This window comes from Nelumbo lutea, chromosome 1, assembly GCF_056320005.1.
Source record: "Nelumbo lutea isolate HS-2025 chromosome 1, American lotus-T2T, whole genome shotgun sequence".
Taxonomy (NCBI): Eukaryota; Viridiplantae; Streptophyta; class Magnoliopsida; order Proteales; family Nelumbonaceae; genus Nelumbo; species Nelumbo lutea.
The window spans coordinates 152,436,352-152,451,174 of record NC_142684.1 but is presented as its reverse complement, the minus strand read 5'-3'; the positions used below and the strand labels follow the sequence as shown (position 1 = coordinate 152,451,174).

The following is a 14,823-nucleotide window of genomic DNA, read 5'->3' as shown; positions in this document are numbered from 1 at the left end:
TGCAAGCATTTCTTAAGGCTGTGTTTGGAACCGATGTAAAATTTCATTGGTGTAAATATTTACGTTGATTCAATTTTGTCGTCGTTGGGAAGGAGTGTATAATCATGATCAATGCAAAACTCTATTCCGCTTCAATTTTGCATATGTTTGGATGAAGTGGAGTTTTATACCGTAAATCAATGTAATAGTTTACTAAAACAGAATTGTACATCGATTATTGATGTTCGATGTAAATATTACATCGATAAAATCAATGTAAAACTTACACTTTTTTCATGCACAGTTCTCGAAATTCAAACGATTACTTTTGAATGGTTTGATGTAAAACATCATTTTACATTGGTTCCAAATGCAGCCTAATCTTCTCACTCTTGACATTGCTGTTCAGTCAGTAGAGTCTAATATTTTGTGCTGTATTTATTTTTATTTTTTTTGAGATTTTTGGACTGCAATCCCCCTAAGAAATTGAATTTGTATAGCCCCCTCCTAGTCTAGTAGTAGCCCCCGTCCCCCAATAAACCACATCCTGCCCGTGAATTTGGCATCAATCCACGGGCAGGATTCAATCCACCCATAGTCTACTGGTAGCTCCACCTAAGGGGCCAAGGGTGGACAGAAAGGTAAAAACCCCGTTTTTTTCACTATTTTTACTAGATCTGTCTCCCAAATTTGTAATGTGAGTATTATTTATGAATGAAACTTGCCTCTTTGGCTTCAAAAAATAGTTATTAATATTTTAACTTTAAGCCTAAGATTAAAGAAAAAAACAATTAAACGAACCAACCGATATTGATCAATTAACGGACCATGAGCACCCCTTCCATTTCTTGTGTTCAGCTAACAAAAGGCATTTAATTTTTTTTTTCCGGAAACACCATAAACATTCCAGAAAAACGTTGCCTTTCCATCCTACTAACAGTATAAACCTGAGCTAATGTGAGATAGAAACTGCACTCGCAGTTCAATGCCAAACCCACTCACCCGGCCACCCCCCGGCTGTGTCTGAAAAAGGCCCTAAAATATTTTGTTTTTTCTTCATCGTGTGTTGGGAACATCTCCTGATGATAGTACCAGAATCGATGATGTCATCATCGGGAGATGATCCCAATACATGGCAAGGATGTGCTGTGGGACATTGTGGGGTGCAGATCTGAAATCAATGTTTTTTATGTATAATTTGCTTTTGAAACCATCACATAAAAAAAAAAGGGACTATAGTTGATAAGGGCAACTTTTGGGCCCTAATATTAATAAAAATAATACTTTTAATATAATTTTTAAAATAAATTAATTTTTTAAAAATTATATCAAATAAAGGCAAAAACACTGTTCATCTTCTTCCTACTACAAACCATCCATCAGTGTCGTCGCCTCCGGCAACGCCTCCGCTCACTTCCGCACCAACCTTGCAAATCTCAATGACTACCATCCACCAGTGCCGTTGTCGCCACCCCCGCCTCCGCCACAGCCCCATGAATCTCAATGAATACCATCCACCAGCATCGCCACTGCCGCCTCCGCCCACCTCCTCCCCAGCCCTGCAAATCTCAATGACTACCATCCACCAGCATTGTCACCGCCTTCGCCCACCTCCGGCAACGCCAATCAAACGACATGAGGTGGCCAATGGCATTGAAGGATGGTGGTCATTGAGATTTGCAGGGCTGGGCTGGGGTGGAAGTGGTTTGGAAGAGAACAGATGAATAATGGTTTTGCCCTTATTTGATATGTTTTTTAAAAAGTTAACCTATTTTAGAAATTATATTAAAAGTATTATTTTTATTGATATTAGAGTCCAAAAGTTGCCTTATCAGCTATAATCCCAAAAAAAAAATTAAAATGTATTCTTAACAAGCTCATGGGCTTCACTCCCTGGATAAAAAAGTATGTTAACACGCGCTCATGTCACTACATCAAGCCTTGCATTGAGAATCCCACTTTGCTGGATTCATTGCTGTCAGCATGTTAACACACATTTTGAACTATATTTTTGTTTTAAGATGCAAAGGACAAAATCATTCATGTTTTTGAAACCATTAAAGTAATGCTTCAGTTGAAAAAGAAAAAAGAAATACATACACAACGAAAGAACATTAATTCAGTGTTTCTGTGTTAAGAACCAATTTGTTTCAGAATCAAATCGTTTTGATTTGTTTTTGAAACCAAAACAAGAAAACCAATTCACATCGGAGAACACCCCCTACTTTTGCTGCTTCTCATACGTTCTCACAGCAATCCTATATTTTAAATTTTAAATTGGTGTCTTAGTTCATTAGAATTACATGATCAGTTGGTTTCCTTGTTCCCGCAAGGGTTATCACACGAGTTGTTTCCAATTAAAGCTTTCTGAGGGATACTTTGACTCTTAGGGACTCCTAATAAAACGGTTAAGCCAACCGCGTGGAGGGTCTCATCATCACTTTATTTTCTTATCAAATCATAGTAATCCAATACGAAAAAGCAGAGCAGAAGAGGTGGAGATTAGAATCGAATGACAAGAGAAGTGGAAAGAGATTTATTGTATGCATCTTGTTGGGACCAGGTGTGTCAACCAAAAGACAGAGGAGGCTTGGGTATTAGACCCCTAGAAGTAGTCAACAAGGCAATGCTCAGATGATTCTGGAGATATGGGTCAGAAAAGGAAGACCTCCTTATTAAGGAAGGTAATCTAAGCCAATATCGAGATGAAAGGCAAGGATGGACTACAGTGGAAACCCAAATGCCTTATGGAGAGTCAGCATTTGGAAAGGTATTTCAAAACTCAAGCAATTTTTTGGCCTAACATCAGCTTCAATCCAGGTAGTGGTGAACATACAGCTTTTTGGAAAGACCCCTGGCTCAGCAATCAATCCTTGAGACCCATTCAAGGACTATTTTGCAATTTTGGGAAAGCAAGGGGTGTGGAGCCCTGTGATGAAACGTAATTTAAATGACAGGGAAGTCCTCCTGAATCTGTTACGGATGTTGCTAGAGCAGGTCCAGCTTGATTAATCTATGCAAGACAGTGAGATGGAAGTTGGAAGCCTCAGGTGATTTCACTGTCAGATCCTTTTTTTAGAGTTTTGAACTAAGGTTCTTTGGTCCACATTATGAGACCACCTTGTCAGAAGAGGTATGGCCAAAAACAACCAGCGTATCTTTTGCCAGTCAGAGAGAGAGAGAGAGAGAGAGAATTCACTTACAGCTTATGGTGTCACTTTTTGCAGCAGTTCAGAGTGACAATGGTGTTCCCTGAAGATCTGGACCCCCTCATAGCATGGTAGTCTGCCAAAGATGTTTTGTAGGAGGGGAAAAAAGTTACGGCAATTAGTTCCAGGTGCATCGTGTTGGATTATCTAGTGGGAGTAGAACAGGAGAATTTTTCCCCAATCAATCACATAGCTAGAAAGATTGATTGGGAGGGTGAAGAGAAATTTGATTGAATGGACCAAAGTGCTATAAGAGTTGGGCATGAAACCAGCAGTAGATTACAAACCAGTGGGAAAGAATTCCTTTTGTGGATGGGTAAATGGATGACTAACAGTAACATTTTCTGTAGCTACTTTACTTTTTGATTTCTCATTCCTATGTACGATGCCTTGGTGTACAAAGGTCATGATGTATCCTTTTGACATATTCCCTGTTTAATACAAATCATACTCTTACCTTTAAAAAAAATATACAATTTTGTTAAAAGACAAAAATATTGAGGGGAATTAATAATTATACTACTAAATTAGAAGGGTGAAATTATCCTTGAGAAACCAGAAGGCAATTTACAGTGGATTTATCATAACTCAGCAAAAAAATTGAAGAGAACCCACTGAATATAATGTAATTCGAAAACCAATCCAAATTTTACATTATATCAGAATGTGATCATACATTGGCTAGCAGCACTACTTAAGGCTGATCTCTGGGTTCCAGGGCAGCAATTTCTTGTACAACTTGAGCTTTATCTGCTTCAAACTGGTGATCCTCTGTAATGAAACCAAGTTTAGGAAAGGAAAACGTAGCACAAAAACTTTTACAATCTAGATTCTAGAATGTGCTTGAAAGAAGATGACGAAATTCCTTTTGTACCTTTCTCAGTCTTGAAGTTGCTAAAGAATCGAAGAAGTTTGCTTCTATTTTTAACAAGTATGCCAACAATTTCAGGAGGTTTATTTTGATTAGCAGCAAATAGCTGTCAATAAATAAAACTAAGTAAGTATATTTAAGGAACTAAAGGTGATTACATAATAAAAAATGGCCTCCATATATCAATATCAAAGAAAATACCTTGAAAACATGAAATGCCTCTAACTGAATGTTCTTGCTTGATTCCTGCAAGCCAGGGATCCACCAAGTCCATACTTAGGGGGATTTAACTTGAGAAGTAACAATAAACATGTACTTTAATAGTTTAGTATCACGCCAAGAAAAAGTGGATGCAACAAATTTGCAATAAGTTGTAGTTAAAAAAATTGGTGGATATACATATAGGAAACTATATATGAAAGGTGGACTGGTGATACAAGATTCATGCAGGATGTAGCCGACCCCATATAATAGGTATAAGGCATGGATAATGATGATGATGAAGCTATACACAAAAGGAATTTGCAATATGTTGCAAAATAAAATATCCCTTCTATAAAATCATCCTTTAGAAAAAGGAATTATACATCTACTGATACGTACATGCTATATTTTGATAGAATGAAAGACATAGATCTTACCCTCAGAAGATTCATTAGGATCATCAAGTTGTCCTTTGAACTAACATACCGCATCATGATGGATGAATTTGCACGATCAAGTAAAATGTCTCCAAGCAGCTGAAACAAATTAGCAATGCTGTCAGCAAAAGGGTTGCCATGACATAGTCTAATGATGATCAAACAAAACTATAACCAGGATCATAGCATCTGATATGGAGCAATAGATTGGTTGAAGAAATGTGAATCCATTTAGAATCCTCATTGAAAGAAATGAAGTGCTCACAATAAATGCTTAGGGCAATTCTTTTATACATCTTAAACAAATACAACAATTCTTTAAATGGAACTGAGATTAAACCATGTAGTTCACATAGTTTATGACAACAAATTATTTGGTTCACACAGTTCTGTCCAATTTCCTAATCAGACTGGTTCAATAACTCAACCAATCTGAAAAAAGGACCAGTTCCCATCCAGTCTGGCTTTTAAAACATTGGTTTGAGAATCACAGGGACATTTTTCTCAGTCCAGAACATTTCTTGATTCCTCTCCACACAGCATACTTTCCCATAATTTAACCTATTCAACCAACATAGTTCTATCCTTAATCCAGCCTTTTTGCTAAACTAATCCCTTAGCAGTCTCATACAGCTTCAACCCCAACTACACCTAACTGACCATATCCAGGAAATGCTTAAATATCACACAACATCTTACTAGTTTAACCTACTGGTGATTCTTGTAGTCTGGAAATCAACATTACTGAGATTAATTCTGTGAGCAGCTCTAATGTTCGTCAAATCCTAGAAACACAGAATCTATTACCCACCCTAACCTTAACACATCTATTTGTGGTCAGTATCTGCATGTATGTTCAGCCATAGGATAGCTGCACAAGATTCCTATGCCCAATAGAGATACAATACTAACAACAGTCCATAAAGATAATTCAATAATTTCACAAGATAGAATTAAGTGTTCAGGGTAAAATGATAGGATTCAATGCACCATTACTATCATATTATTCACTAACAAAGCAAACAGAATTTGGAACTTCGAACATCACACTCCTGATTACCTTGATAGCTTGCCTTCTGGTAATATAATTGGAAGATTCTAGAAGCTTAAAATTATACTCTTCAAAAAACTGCAACCAGAAAAGGAGAGGTTAGAGAAGTATCACAGCTAAGAATAGCAGCCAAAAAGGTTCATAAATAAAAATAGTAAATGAAAATGAAAAAAATGGTTGAATATCTTTTGCTCCAGTCATAAAAAACAGATTAAAGGAATAAAAAGAAAATTACTTACTTGATTCAAGTCATATTGTAAACAAAATTAGTTACACTTCTAATAAAGAACAGAGATTTTGTAAATAAACAAAGTAAAAGAAAATTAACATTTACCCAGTCATAATTTTCTGTAAGAAATTCAGCTACAGTAGACTTGTGCCTTGTCAAGAGTTCCTGAAACAAAATTTAACAGTAAAAACAAGATTTTTTCCATTTGAGCTTGTAACTAAAGCACAAAATAGACAAATTATTTGACATATAAAGAGTCACAGTAAGTTAAAATGTAGTATATGTTTCTTTTCAACTCAATAAAGTTTTACTAGTAACTGGAATATCCCCGTTTGGTGACTGCTAAAAGAAATGTAGGAACTGAAGCAAAAGTGCATCAGCACATCATATTCCTGTGAAAAGGCAAAACAGATTACTTGGTGGCTGTTTCTTCTCCTTTTTGTCCTAGTACTAAAAATGGTCACTATGGGCATCATCACTGTGTTAAAAGACAAATAATTCATTTTATGGGCCAAAACTGGCAAACAAGTTAAGGCACTCCCTTAGGCTGTGTTTGGTTTGAAGGAAAAGGTAGGGGAACCCATACAAGGTTTGTACAGGTTTCCCTTCCTTCCCTACATTTCCTTCAAACTTAACATAGCCTTAATAAAAACAGAATTTTTTCAAGTGCTATTGAAAGCTACTGAAGGCGTAAAAGAAATTCTAGTAAACCATGTCAGCCAACATTATCATGTTGAAACATCAAATCCCAAATGGCCCAGGAAGTTTCCACATGGCAAGTCACTTTGTGGTGCAAAAGTGAGTCCCCAAATTCATTTCCTCATCCAATATTAATGAAAAGGATTCATGGTCCAAAATACCTTGCCACACTTTCAAGATAAGCTATTTCTCTGGGGAATCTTAAATAAAAAAATTGAGAATTCAGAGGACTACTATTGATCAAACAAGTTCAATCAGAGGTGGAATAGGACTGGAGTCGAGTGCAGAATTTGGCAATTAGCTAATCCAGAGGGTCCCCTATCTAACAAATGCTCTAGATTGGCCACAAGATCCTCCATGTAGATAAAACAGAATAGGTCATACTGATAGCATAAAAAAAGGTACAGGTCATTCATGTAAGCTCCCTATTTGACCCAATTAGAAAACTTATGTACAGCACAGCACCATGAAATGGCATCAAAGTACAGCTTAAATATGGCTTATTTAGTAACCTCAGAAACTACATCCACATTCTTTCAGCATTAATCCCAAGCATCTTTTAGAAGGAAAATAATAAAAGTTGTGGTAGCTTTGTCCAGTTTGGTGGTAGATGGAGACTTCACAAGAAATAAGTTCTTAAGCCCTTTTCCAAGGACGAGGACTTCATGTGTCTTTGGAACTTGGGGAATGCAGTCTTTAAAAAGCACAAGGGGTTTTTTGCACCTGAGGAAAAGGCACAATAGGAGGTATGCACCTTTTTATGAAGCAAGGCACAACATTTTTAACATCTCAAAACAAGTGTGTAAAAATGCAAAATAAAAAAATAAAAAATAATATTAATTAAAAAAATGCATACTAAAATTTTAAACTAAATGTTTTAAAAACCTATTATCTCAAATTAAAATACATACACGTAACAAATAAAATAAAAGTAAAATGAAAAATGTAAAAATAAAATTAAACATAACATATAAAACATATTCAAGCACTCAACAATTCAAGTGTGAAACTTTCAATCTCTTTATTTCTTTCCAATCACATTATTCTGATTCTATGAACCACTTTGTACCGAACTCCTTGAGGCAAGCCCAAATAAGTCCATGCTAGGTTCTTAATTAATCCATACTTAAAAATTGGTATCGTAATTTGGTTTTAGTTTCTTATCTTTTAAAAAAATGTCCCATATTAGGAAGAATGAATGAACAATATTAGTAAAAAAGGGATTCTTGGAACACCAATGAATTAAAGGGGTTGTGCTTGGGCCTAGGCGAAACACATGCCCTGAAACTAAAACTTTCTTATTTTCTAAATAAGGAACTAAAACTAAATTATAAAACCAATTTTTTAAGTACAGTTTAAAAATTCAAGAACCTAGCACAGACTTATTTGGGCTTGCCTCAAGGGGCTTGGTCAGGGGTCCACGGGAGCCGGGGAGGAGCCCCTGGCTCAGTCACAATACTTAAAAAAGTACAAAAAAAAGCCCCAAATCTAACAAAAGTGCACACATGGGTTGAGGCACAAGGTGCATCAGGCACATGCCTTTTTAAAGGGGCTGCGCCTGGGCATAGGTGAGGCACAGGCCTCAAAATGCACCTTACCTGTACACCTAGGCTCGCCTGAGGTGTGCCTTTGCAATCACTGAGGGGTGGTAGTGGAAGGGAACTTTTTGATGGTCATCAGATGGATGAGAGATAACTCTAATGTCTAATGGGCTTTGGAGATCTAGACCTTTTATCAAAGGCTGAACCATTAGACTCCAAGACAAACATCTTCCCCACAATCCCTCTATTAGCTAACTAGATTACAAATGAACTTCCTATAAATAATGTGGAAGAGAGAGTTGTACTGGGGCACTAAGATGACTGAATGGGAAAGTACTCTCTACCTTTTGTATCTTGGGGAGCTTTTACTGTATCATTGGCCAATTAGTGAGCGTGACTGACCTAGCCTTATCTTTGGGTCATAATCCTTGTAAGTGGCTGTATTTTCTTCTCTTGCTCTTTTACTAATAAAATTTTACTGTTACTGATAAACCAAAAAGAAGATTAAAAAAAGCAATTAGAGACAACTCAATAGTTTTCCCTCCCCTAAGTACAAAACCACTCATTAAGTTATGCCCAACATACTCAACCTTAAAAGTTGCTGAAGCATCTGATGCAATGTCAAAATTTGGGAGTTGTATATAATCAAAGAACTTCTTTATCTTCTCTGGCTCCAAGACATACCTGTGCAATAAACCACATAAAAAATAAAATAAAATGTTTATATAATTTGAATGTATTGAAGAAAAGGATAAAACCAATGCAGAGTAGCTCTGAAGATTAAAGATTGCACTCCATCACTAAGGATTGAGACATGCAAGGGCAAGAGAGGTTCTAACGTTTTCAAGGTGTTTACCAAATTCCACCATTCACAGGTAATTGCTACAATTCTATTAGTGATGGCCTAATGGTAAGAATGCTTGTGTTTCACATTAGTGTTCTAGGTTCAAATCACATCACCTACAAAAATTTTATTAGAAACAAATATGTGGAAGAATGCAAGCATATGGGGCCCTATTTCACTCTTCCTTTGTTCCTCTTTTCATGATGAGATTCCACTCTTATCACCTAACAAAAGTTATTTTCTCTTGTTATCAGCAAATATGACAACATGCCAAAACCAACAATAGTTCCTTCTCTTCTGATATCTAGTTGTAAATTAATAGCAATCAGGATAAAACAAGTTCTGCTGCAGAGCTTCTAAAGCAAAGATGATTTGGGATTTGGGAACAGTGGTTTTGTTGTTGGAATGGAATATTTTCTCAAGATGATTCCCACCTAAAAGGTTTTGATCTAATTATTAATAAATTCAATCACAAATTCAGCCATGGACAGTATATTATTGAGCTATACTGATCCTATTGGGGACGAAACTCAAGGAAGAACTACCATTAGTGCTTCAAGGGCTAAAGTTGGCACATTTCATGGAACTACCAGGCTGTGATCGGTTGGCTGTTAGCTGGATTGAATGCTCTATGTTTTATCAGGTCTCAGATTAGAGAAGCAAATCATTGGTGCTTAGTTTGAATTGCTTGTTCAGATGGGTGCCCAAATCAGAAAATAATCTTGCTGATGCTCTTGCTAGAGGTAAAGTTGAGAGAGGGCCTTGTATGTTCGGCCCTAGGCACTAGGGTACAGAAGCAAGGTTGCTTCCTTTTATGGTTCTATTGAGATGTTTTGATCATATTATTAGCCATGTATATTTGGTCCCCTTCACTTTAGTTGAGTGAGTGGGTACTCCTTATTTTATTTCTCATAAATGAAATTTCCTTGATTGTGGGTTATTGATAAAAAATTTATTAATTCAGCCATCTTAGACTCAGCACTTATCTATGACCACCCTATGATATGTCAGGTTATGAAATTAATAGCACAGAAACAAATGCTAAACAATATCAGGCATATAAGATGCACAGAAATGTACTCACATATGTTGCTTAATATTTCCTGTACACTTGCAAGAGGTCGAGGGCAAACCATTAGAAAATTAATGAATACAGATACATATACAAGTACACTTTAGACCAGTTTTTTATTGAGGTATTAATCAATATGGCTCTGCCAGTGCTAGATTGTTGGTCACAAATCTAAATAAAGGAGGATTGTGTCAGGTTGGCAACCAACTTGAAGAAAAACCGTCACATGGTAACAGAGAACAATGGGTAAATTATAAGCTAGGAGCAAGAAGCTAATGGAAAATTAATACAGGTTACTAATAAAATTAGATTTTTTTTCAGGAAGTTCAAAAGCTGATCCAGTTTGTATACAAATATTGAGTGGATAGATGTTTTTGTAATTATCAACTGTGGGGATCAGGTCATTGAGAAATCAAGTTGAATTTAAATGACTTAAAAGCAGGTGAATAGGTGAATAAATTAAACTTCTACATGCTATACTAGAATTCTAGGTCATTTGTATGATGACTTTAGAGTAGTCAATAGTCGATGCATTAATGACAGCTAGGCACCATAGTTTTTTGTTCTGGGAACTGAAAATCTGTCAATAATTTTTTTTCTAATTATATATTACAGTCAACTTTCCTGCCCCTTTGTTAGTTATGTCTAAGAGGAAAAAGTGTCAACAGAGTATCCTCAAGGAAGTAAAGCATAACTTGAAGTCCTTATCATCTCTTACTTCTTTGATAGACATTTAAACAAACCTTTTATGAATACATCTATTACTTACTTAATCTCATGTTCACTCACCTTTTCTTGACTATTTGTACAACAGAAAAAGCAAGTGAGCATGTACAACCTGAGTTTGACAAAAGAATAATTCCTTCTTAACAAATTTACAGAGACTTCTAAAGGTAAATATTTCTAGAATCAACCACAAGTTTGTTGTAAAGATACAAAATCAGATCTGCACAAATAGAATATGTAATAATGAAATATCAACCCTAACATAAACTATGCTATGAATAACAAAGTAACCAATCAAGAGATAAAAGGAAATGCAACTTCTTATATAAAGCATTTAATCATAGAAGTGATAGAACCATGAAACTTATTGAATCACATAATAGATAATACATGTTCTTGTTACCTACTTTGCAATGCTCTGATGGCGTATGCACTCTCTCAACATTGTGCCATAATGTAAGGCAATGTCTGAGTCATCATACCTACAAATAATAATGGATGAACATTATAAGAGTGATAAATTATAACAAAAAATGGATAAACATATCATAGAAATAAATCCTAAAGACACAACCATCCAAACAGAAGGTACTCTAAAATAAATATCTTTAGAAAATAAGTAAGCATGTGAATAAGCCTGTGAAAACCATTACTCATAAGCATTAAGTTGAAGTCAGCCAATAAAAACTGTTTTTGTCTCTTGCTTCCTTGTTACTAGAATATATGGAGATTCTTAAATTTCATTATTAATAAAACTGGTTTACTATTTCTGATAAAACAGAAGAAAGAAAAAGAAGAAATCATTGTAATCATAAATAACATGAATAAGGATCTTAAGACTCTATCACAAATATGTACAACATTATGAGAATATTGAGAGTTTTAACCCTTCTTTTATTTACAAAATCAAAACAAAGTGAACTTTTCTTTCTTTCAAAGATTTTATAACTTCTTATGTTAATAAAGAAAAATACTTGTTTTTAAAATTCCAATAAAAACATCTTTCTGGTTCTTTATTTTTCAAATTAGCAGCCATCTATGTTCAAACAACACATAGTAAAGTAACAATAGCTACATCATATGCAACTTGGTTCTTCTTGACTTCCTAACAAAACTAAACAACAGAAAGTCAAAACAGATTTCAGAAACAATCAAGTTTTATTCAAAAGAAATAACTGTATATTTATCCACATAATAACTAAAAAACATGCATACAACATTCAAGAGTGTGTATCTGTGTGTCTATACAAATACAATATCAAGAACCCTTCCAAAAAAATTAGTTCAGTTATTTCCAAATTGCTACAGATAATAGCTCACCCTGATATCAAAAGATCCAGAAGATCTTTGTTTTCTTCCAAGTAGTTAGAAGCAATCAACCGTGACTGAACTTGTTGCCTTTGCAAATTAGCAACCACTTGTGTAGCATCTTTACGAGCCTACAAAGGATGATCCTCATAAATGGTAAGTACCATACTAAACAGGCTTCAGATCACACAATTCATTTCTCAAATCTCAATCTGATCCTTAATTCAAGAGTAAAAATTGCTTAAGTAAAACAATATTAGAAGCAAGAAAATATGAACCAATGGGGCAACTAGCAATATTTCAAGTCTAACATTAATTCATGCTTACCTCTAAGTTCAATTTAGGAAGACAAGTAATTAAAAGGCGTAGAGTGTTCTCTCTGAAGAACTCTTGAGTCAACTGTGCACAAGCTTCTGCAACAGGTTCTGCTTCACTGCTGCCATAAAGAACTGATTTCAACTCTCGTATTGTTTTAGTTAATTCTGCCATCTGGAGAACAGTCAAAAGTGTCATAAAGATACAATCTAAAACTTGGATATTAACACACAGTGGCACTTGAGATTGCATTGCATATAACTGGCAACATTTACCATAATTGCAAACCATGAATTTTTGTGAGGAAAATTAATATACATGCTCAAAAAATTAATCTTTTTATCCCCTATTGTCTCACTCAATTGATTGTTGCCATAGTAACATGTCACGGTTTTGAAAAGATATTTGATAAAGCATTAGCACAACTATGTTTCTTTCAGCCATCTATTTAAAGGTATGCTTTCTGATGTTTGTCTTCTCCATGATGCTGACTCTTTTTTTTTTCTCAAATTTATGGAATTTCAATTACAGAAAAAATCTAATATATATATATATATATATATATACAGAGAGAGAGAGAGAGAGTTTTAGTTAAACACACAAATAATGTATGGTTATCAAACTCTACATTGATTCTCTTGGAAACATACTGCAAAGTAATAATCTCCATTAGAACAGAAAAAATAAAAATAAATAAATAAAATATACCATATTAACCAACCAAACACACTGAAAAAAGGATGACTTCCAGCCATTTCTCATGCATGTACTATCATCAAAGTTCAACTTTTTCCTTCACATAATAGTTATCGTTGATTATTGTACCCTTTAACTAAGAAAGGAGAACACAGAGATCTGATATTTACCCATTTTCACGACTTCCTTTTTTTAATCTTAGAGACCTACACGCCAACAATTAATTAAAGCTCATGAATTCCACCAATATTCGTGTCAGTGAGTTCAACTTCAGATGAAATCACACCCCATTTTTAACCAACAAAGAGAATAAGGAGGAAATAGAAGGAACCAGACGTAGTGCAAGACAACATTGATCCCGTTGCAACGAGGGAAATATGGGTGCAGAATAAAAAAATCAGGGATTTACAATGCAATTAACGGCAAATAAAAGTAAAGAAACAACAGAAAGAATAAGAAAGGAAATAGTAGATAAGGAAGAAAATTGATGATCGAACCTTCTCCTCGTCCCGTTTGCTGATTTGACGAGTATTGTAATTAAGGTCAACATAGATGAGGAGGTCACGCGTCTGTCGGACAAGCTCGACGGGCGTCTTTGGCTTCGACTTGAAAAGACCCTTCATCCTCTTATGCAGGAGTTTCCGGAAGGAGCGCCCCTGCCGGAGGATACTGTTGCTTCTAGGAACCAGAACTGGGATTTCAGTTTGTAGTCAAGAAAGAGACGGATGGATATAATCTTTCCCTCTGTGATGATCTATAGGTAGTATCAAGGCCTTAGACGAGCAGGGAAAAACAATTCACAATAATTTATTCTGCAATTTAAAGTTTTTTTGAGAGCAAGAGGAAATTGATCCATCGAAGGAAGTTTAGATCTAACCTCTCTGTTTTTTACAGGTCTTTAATTAATTTCCTATAAACATTCTTTTCTTCTTTTTTTTTCTTTATAAAATACATAAAAGAGATTCTGTTTCAACGGATTGTTTTTTTCCTTTCCTTTTTTTTCTTTTCTATTTTTGTTATTACGGATTTAGTTTCCGTTAATTAACATTAATGATTAATCCAGTCACACTCGTATTTTTTTGTTTTATTTTTTTTCGCAAAAACGGTTGGTTGTTGGCGATTCTGCATTTTAAGGGAACGGAGTGTATGTACTGTCAACTGTGTACTCATCACCCATTAGATCTTGAGGTAAACCGTCAGATCGGAACTTCTATGATTGGATAGAATCCATTGATCCTATACAGCAACCATGTCACGCTTAGGGATTCAAAGATACCGACCTTCCTTTTAAGACTCGATGATACCAAAAACACTCGATTAAAAGTCAAAACAAAATATTCAGAGAGAACCTACTTATTACCGTATTTTAAGAATCGGACTACAAAAGACCCGTGCGATGCACGGGCTAGTGTTAAAAGATGCCATATTTCTATGGGTATGGGCATGAGAGAGTAATTCGGATCTGCTATCACAAACTGTTAATGTTTTCGATGTACAGCAGTGGGTAGGGATGTAAGAACAGTTTGTGGATAGTAGATCTGCTCCAAGCATGGATAGGAATCTGCTACCAATAAATCGCTCCCCATAAGCCACATATTGAGAACATCTCCCTTATCATTGTAATCATATGTTGGGATTATTG

General features: G+C 35.3%; 1 protein-coding gene across 2 annotated transcripts; it reads right to left on the bottom strand.

The window, feature by feature from the left end:
• Positions 1 to 3,685: 3,685 nt before the first annotated feature.
• Positions 3,686 to 14,107, bottom strand: LOC148878430 (putative MO25-like protein At5g47540). 2 transcript variants are annotated; one of them, XR_016102168.1, is made up of 11 exons: positions 13,679 to 14,101; positions 12,498 to 12,659; positions 12,183 to 12,301; positions 11,270 to 11,344; positions 8,811 to 8,904; positions 6,086 to 6,145; positions 5,761 to 5,829; positions 4,701 to 4,799; positions 4,261 to 4,349; positions 4,063 to 4,165; positions 3,686 to 3,959 (listed from the first exon to the last, which is right to left on the bottom strand). XR_016102168.1 is itself a non-coding variant. In XM_088954450.1 (11 exons), exons 1-11 carry the CDS (start codon positions 13,802 to 13,804, stop codon positions 3,883 to 3,885), a joined length of 1,029 nt encoding a protein of 342 aa, XP_088810576.1. In that variant the 5' UTR covers positions 13,805 to 14,107; the 3' UTR covers positions 3,686 to 3,882. The 2 variants fall into 2 exon arrangements, 1 of the variants encoding a protein (XP_088810576.1); XM_088954450.1 differs by having other exon boundaries at positions 4,261 to 4,305; positions 13,679 to 14,107.
• Between the last annotated feature and the right edge of the window lie 716 nt (positions 14,108 to 14,823).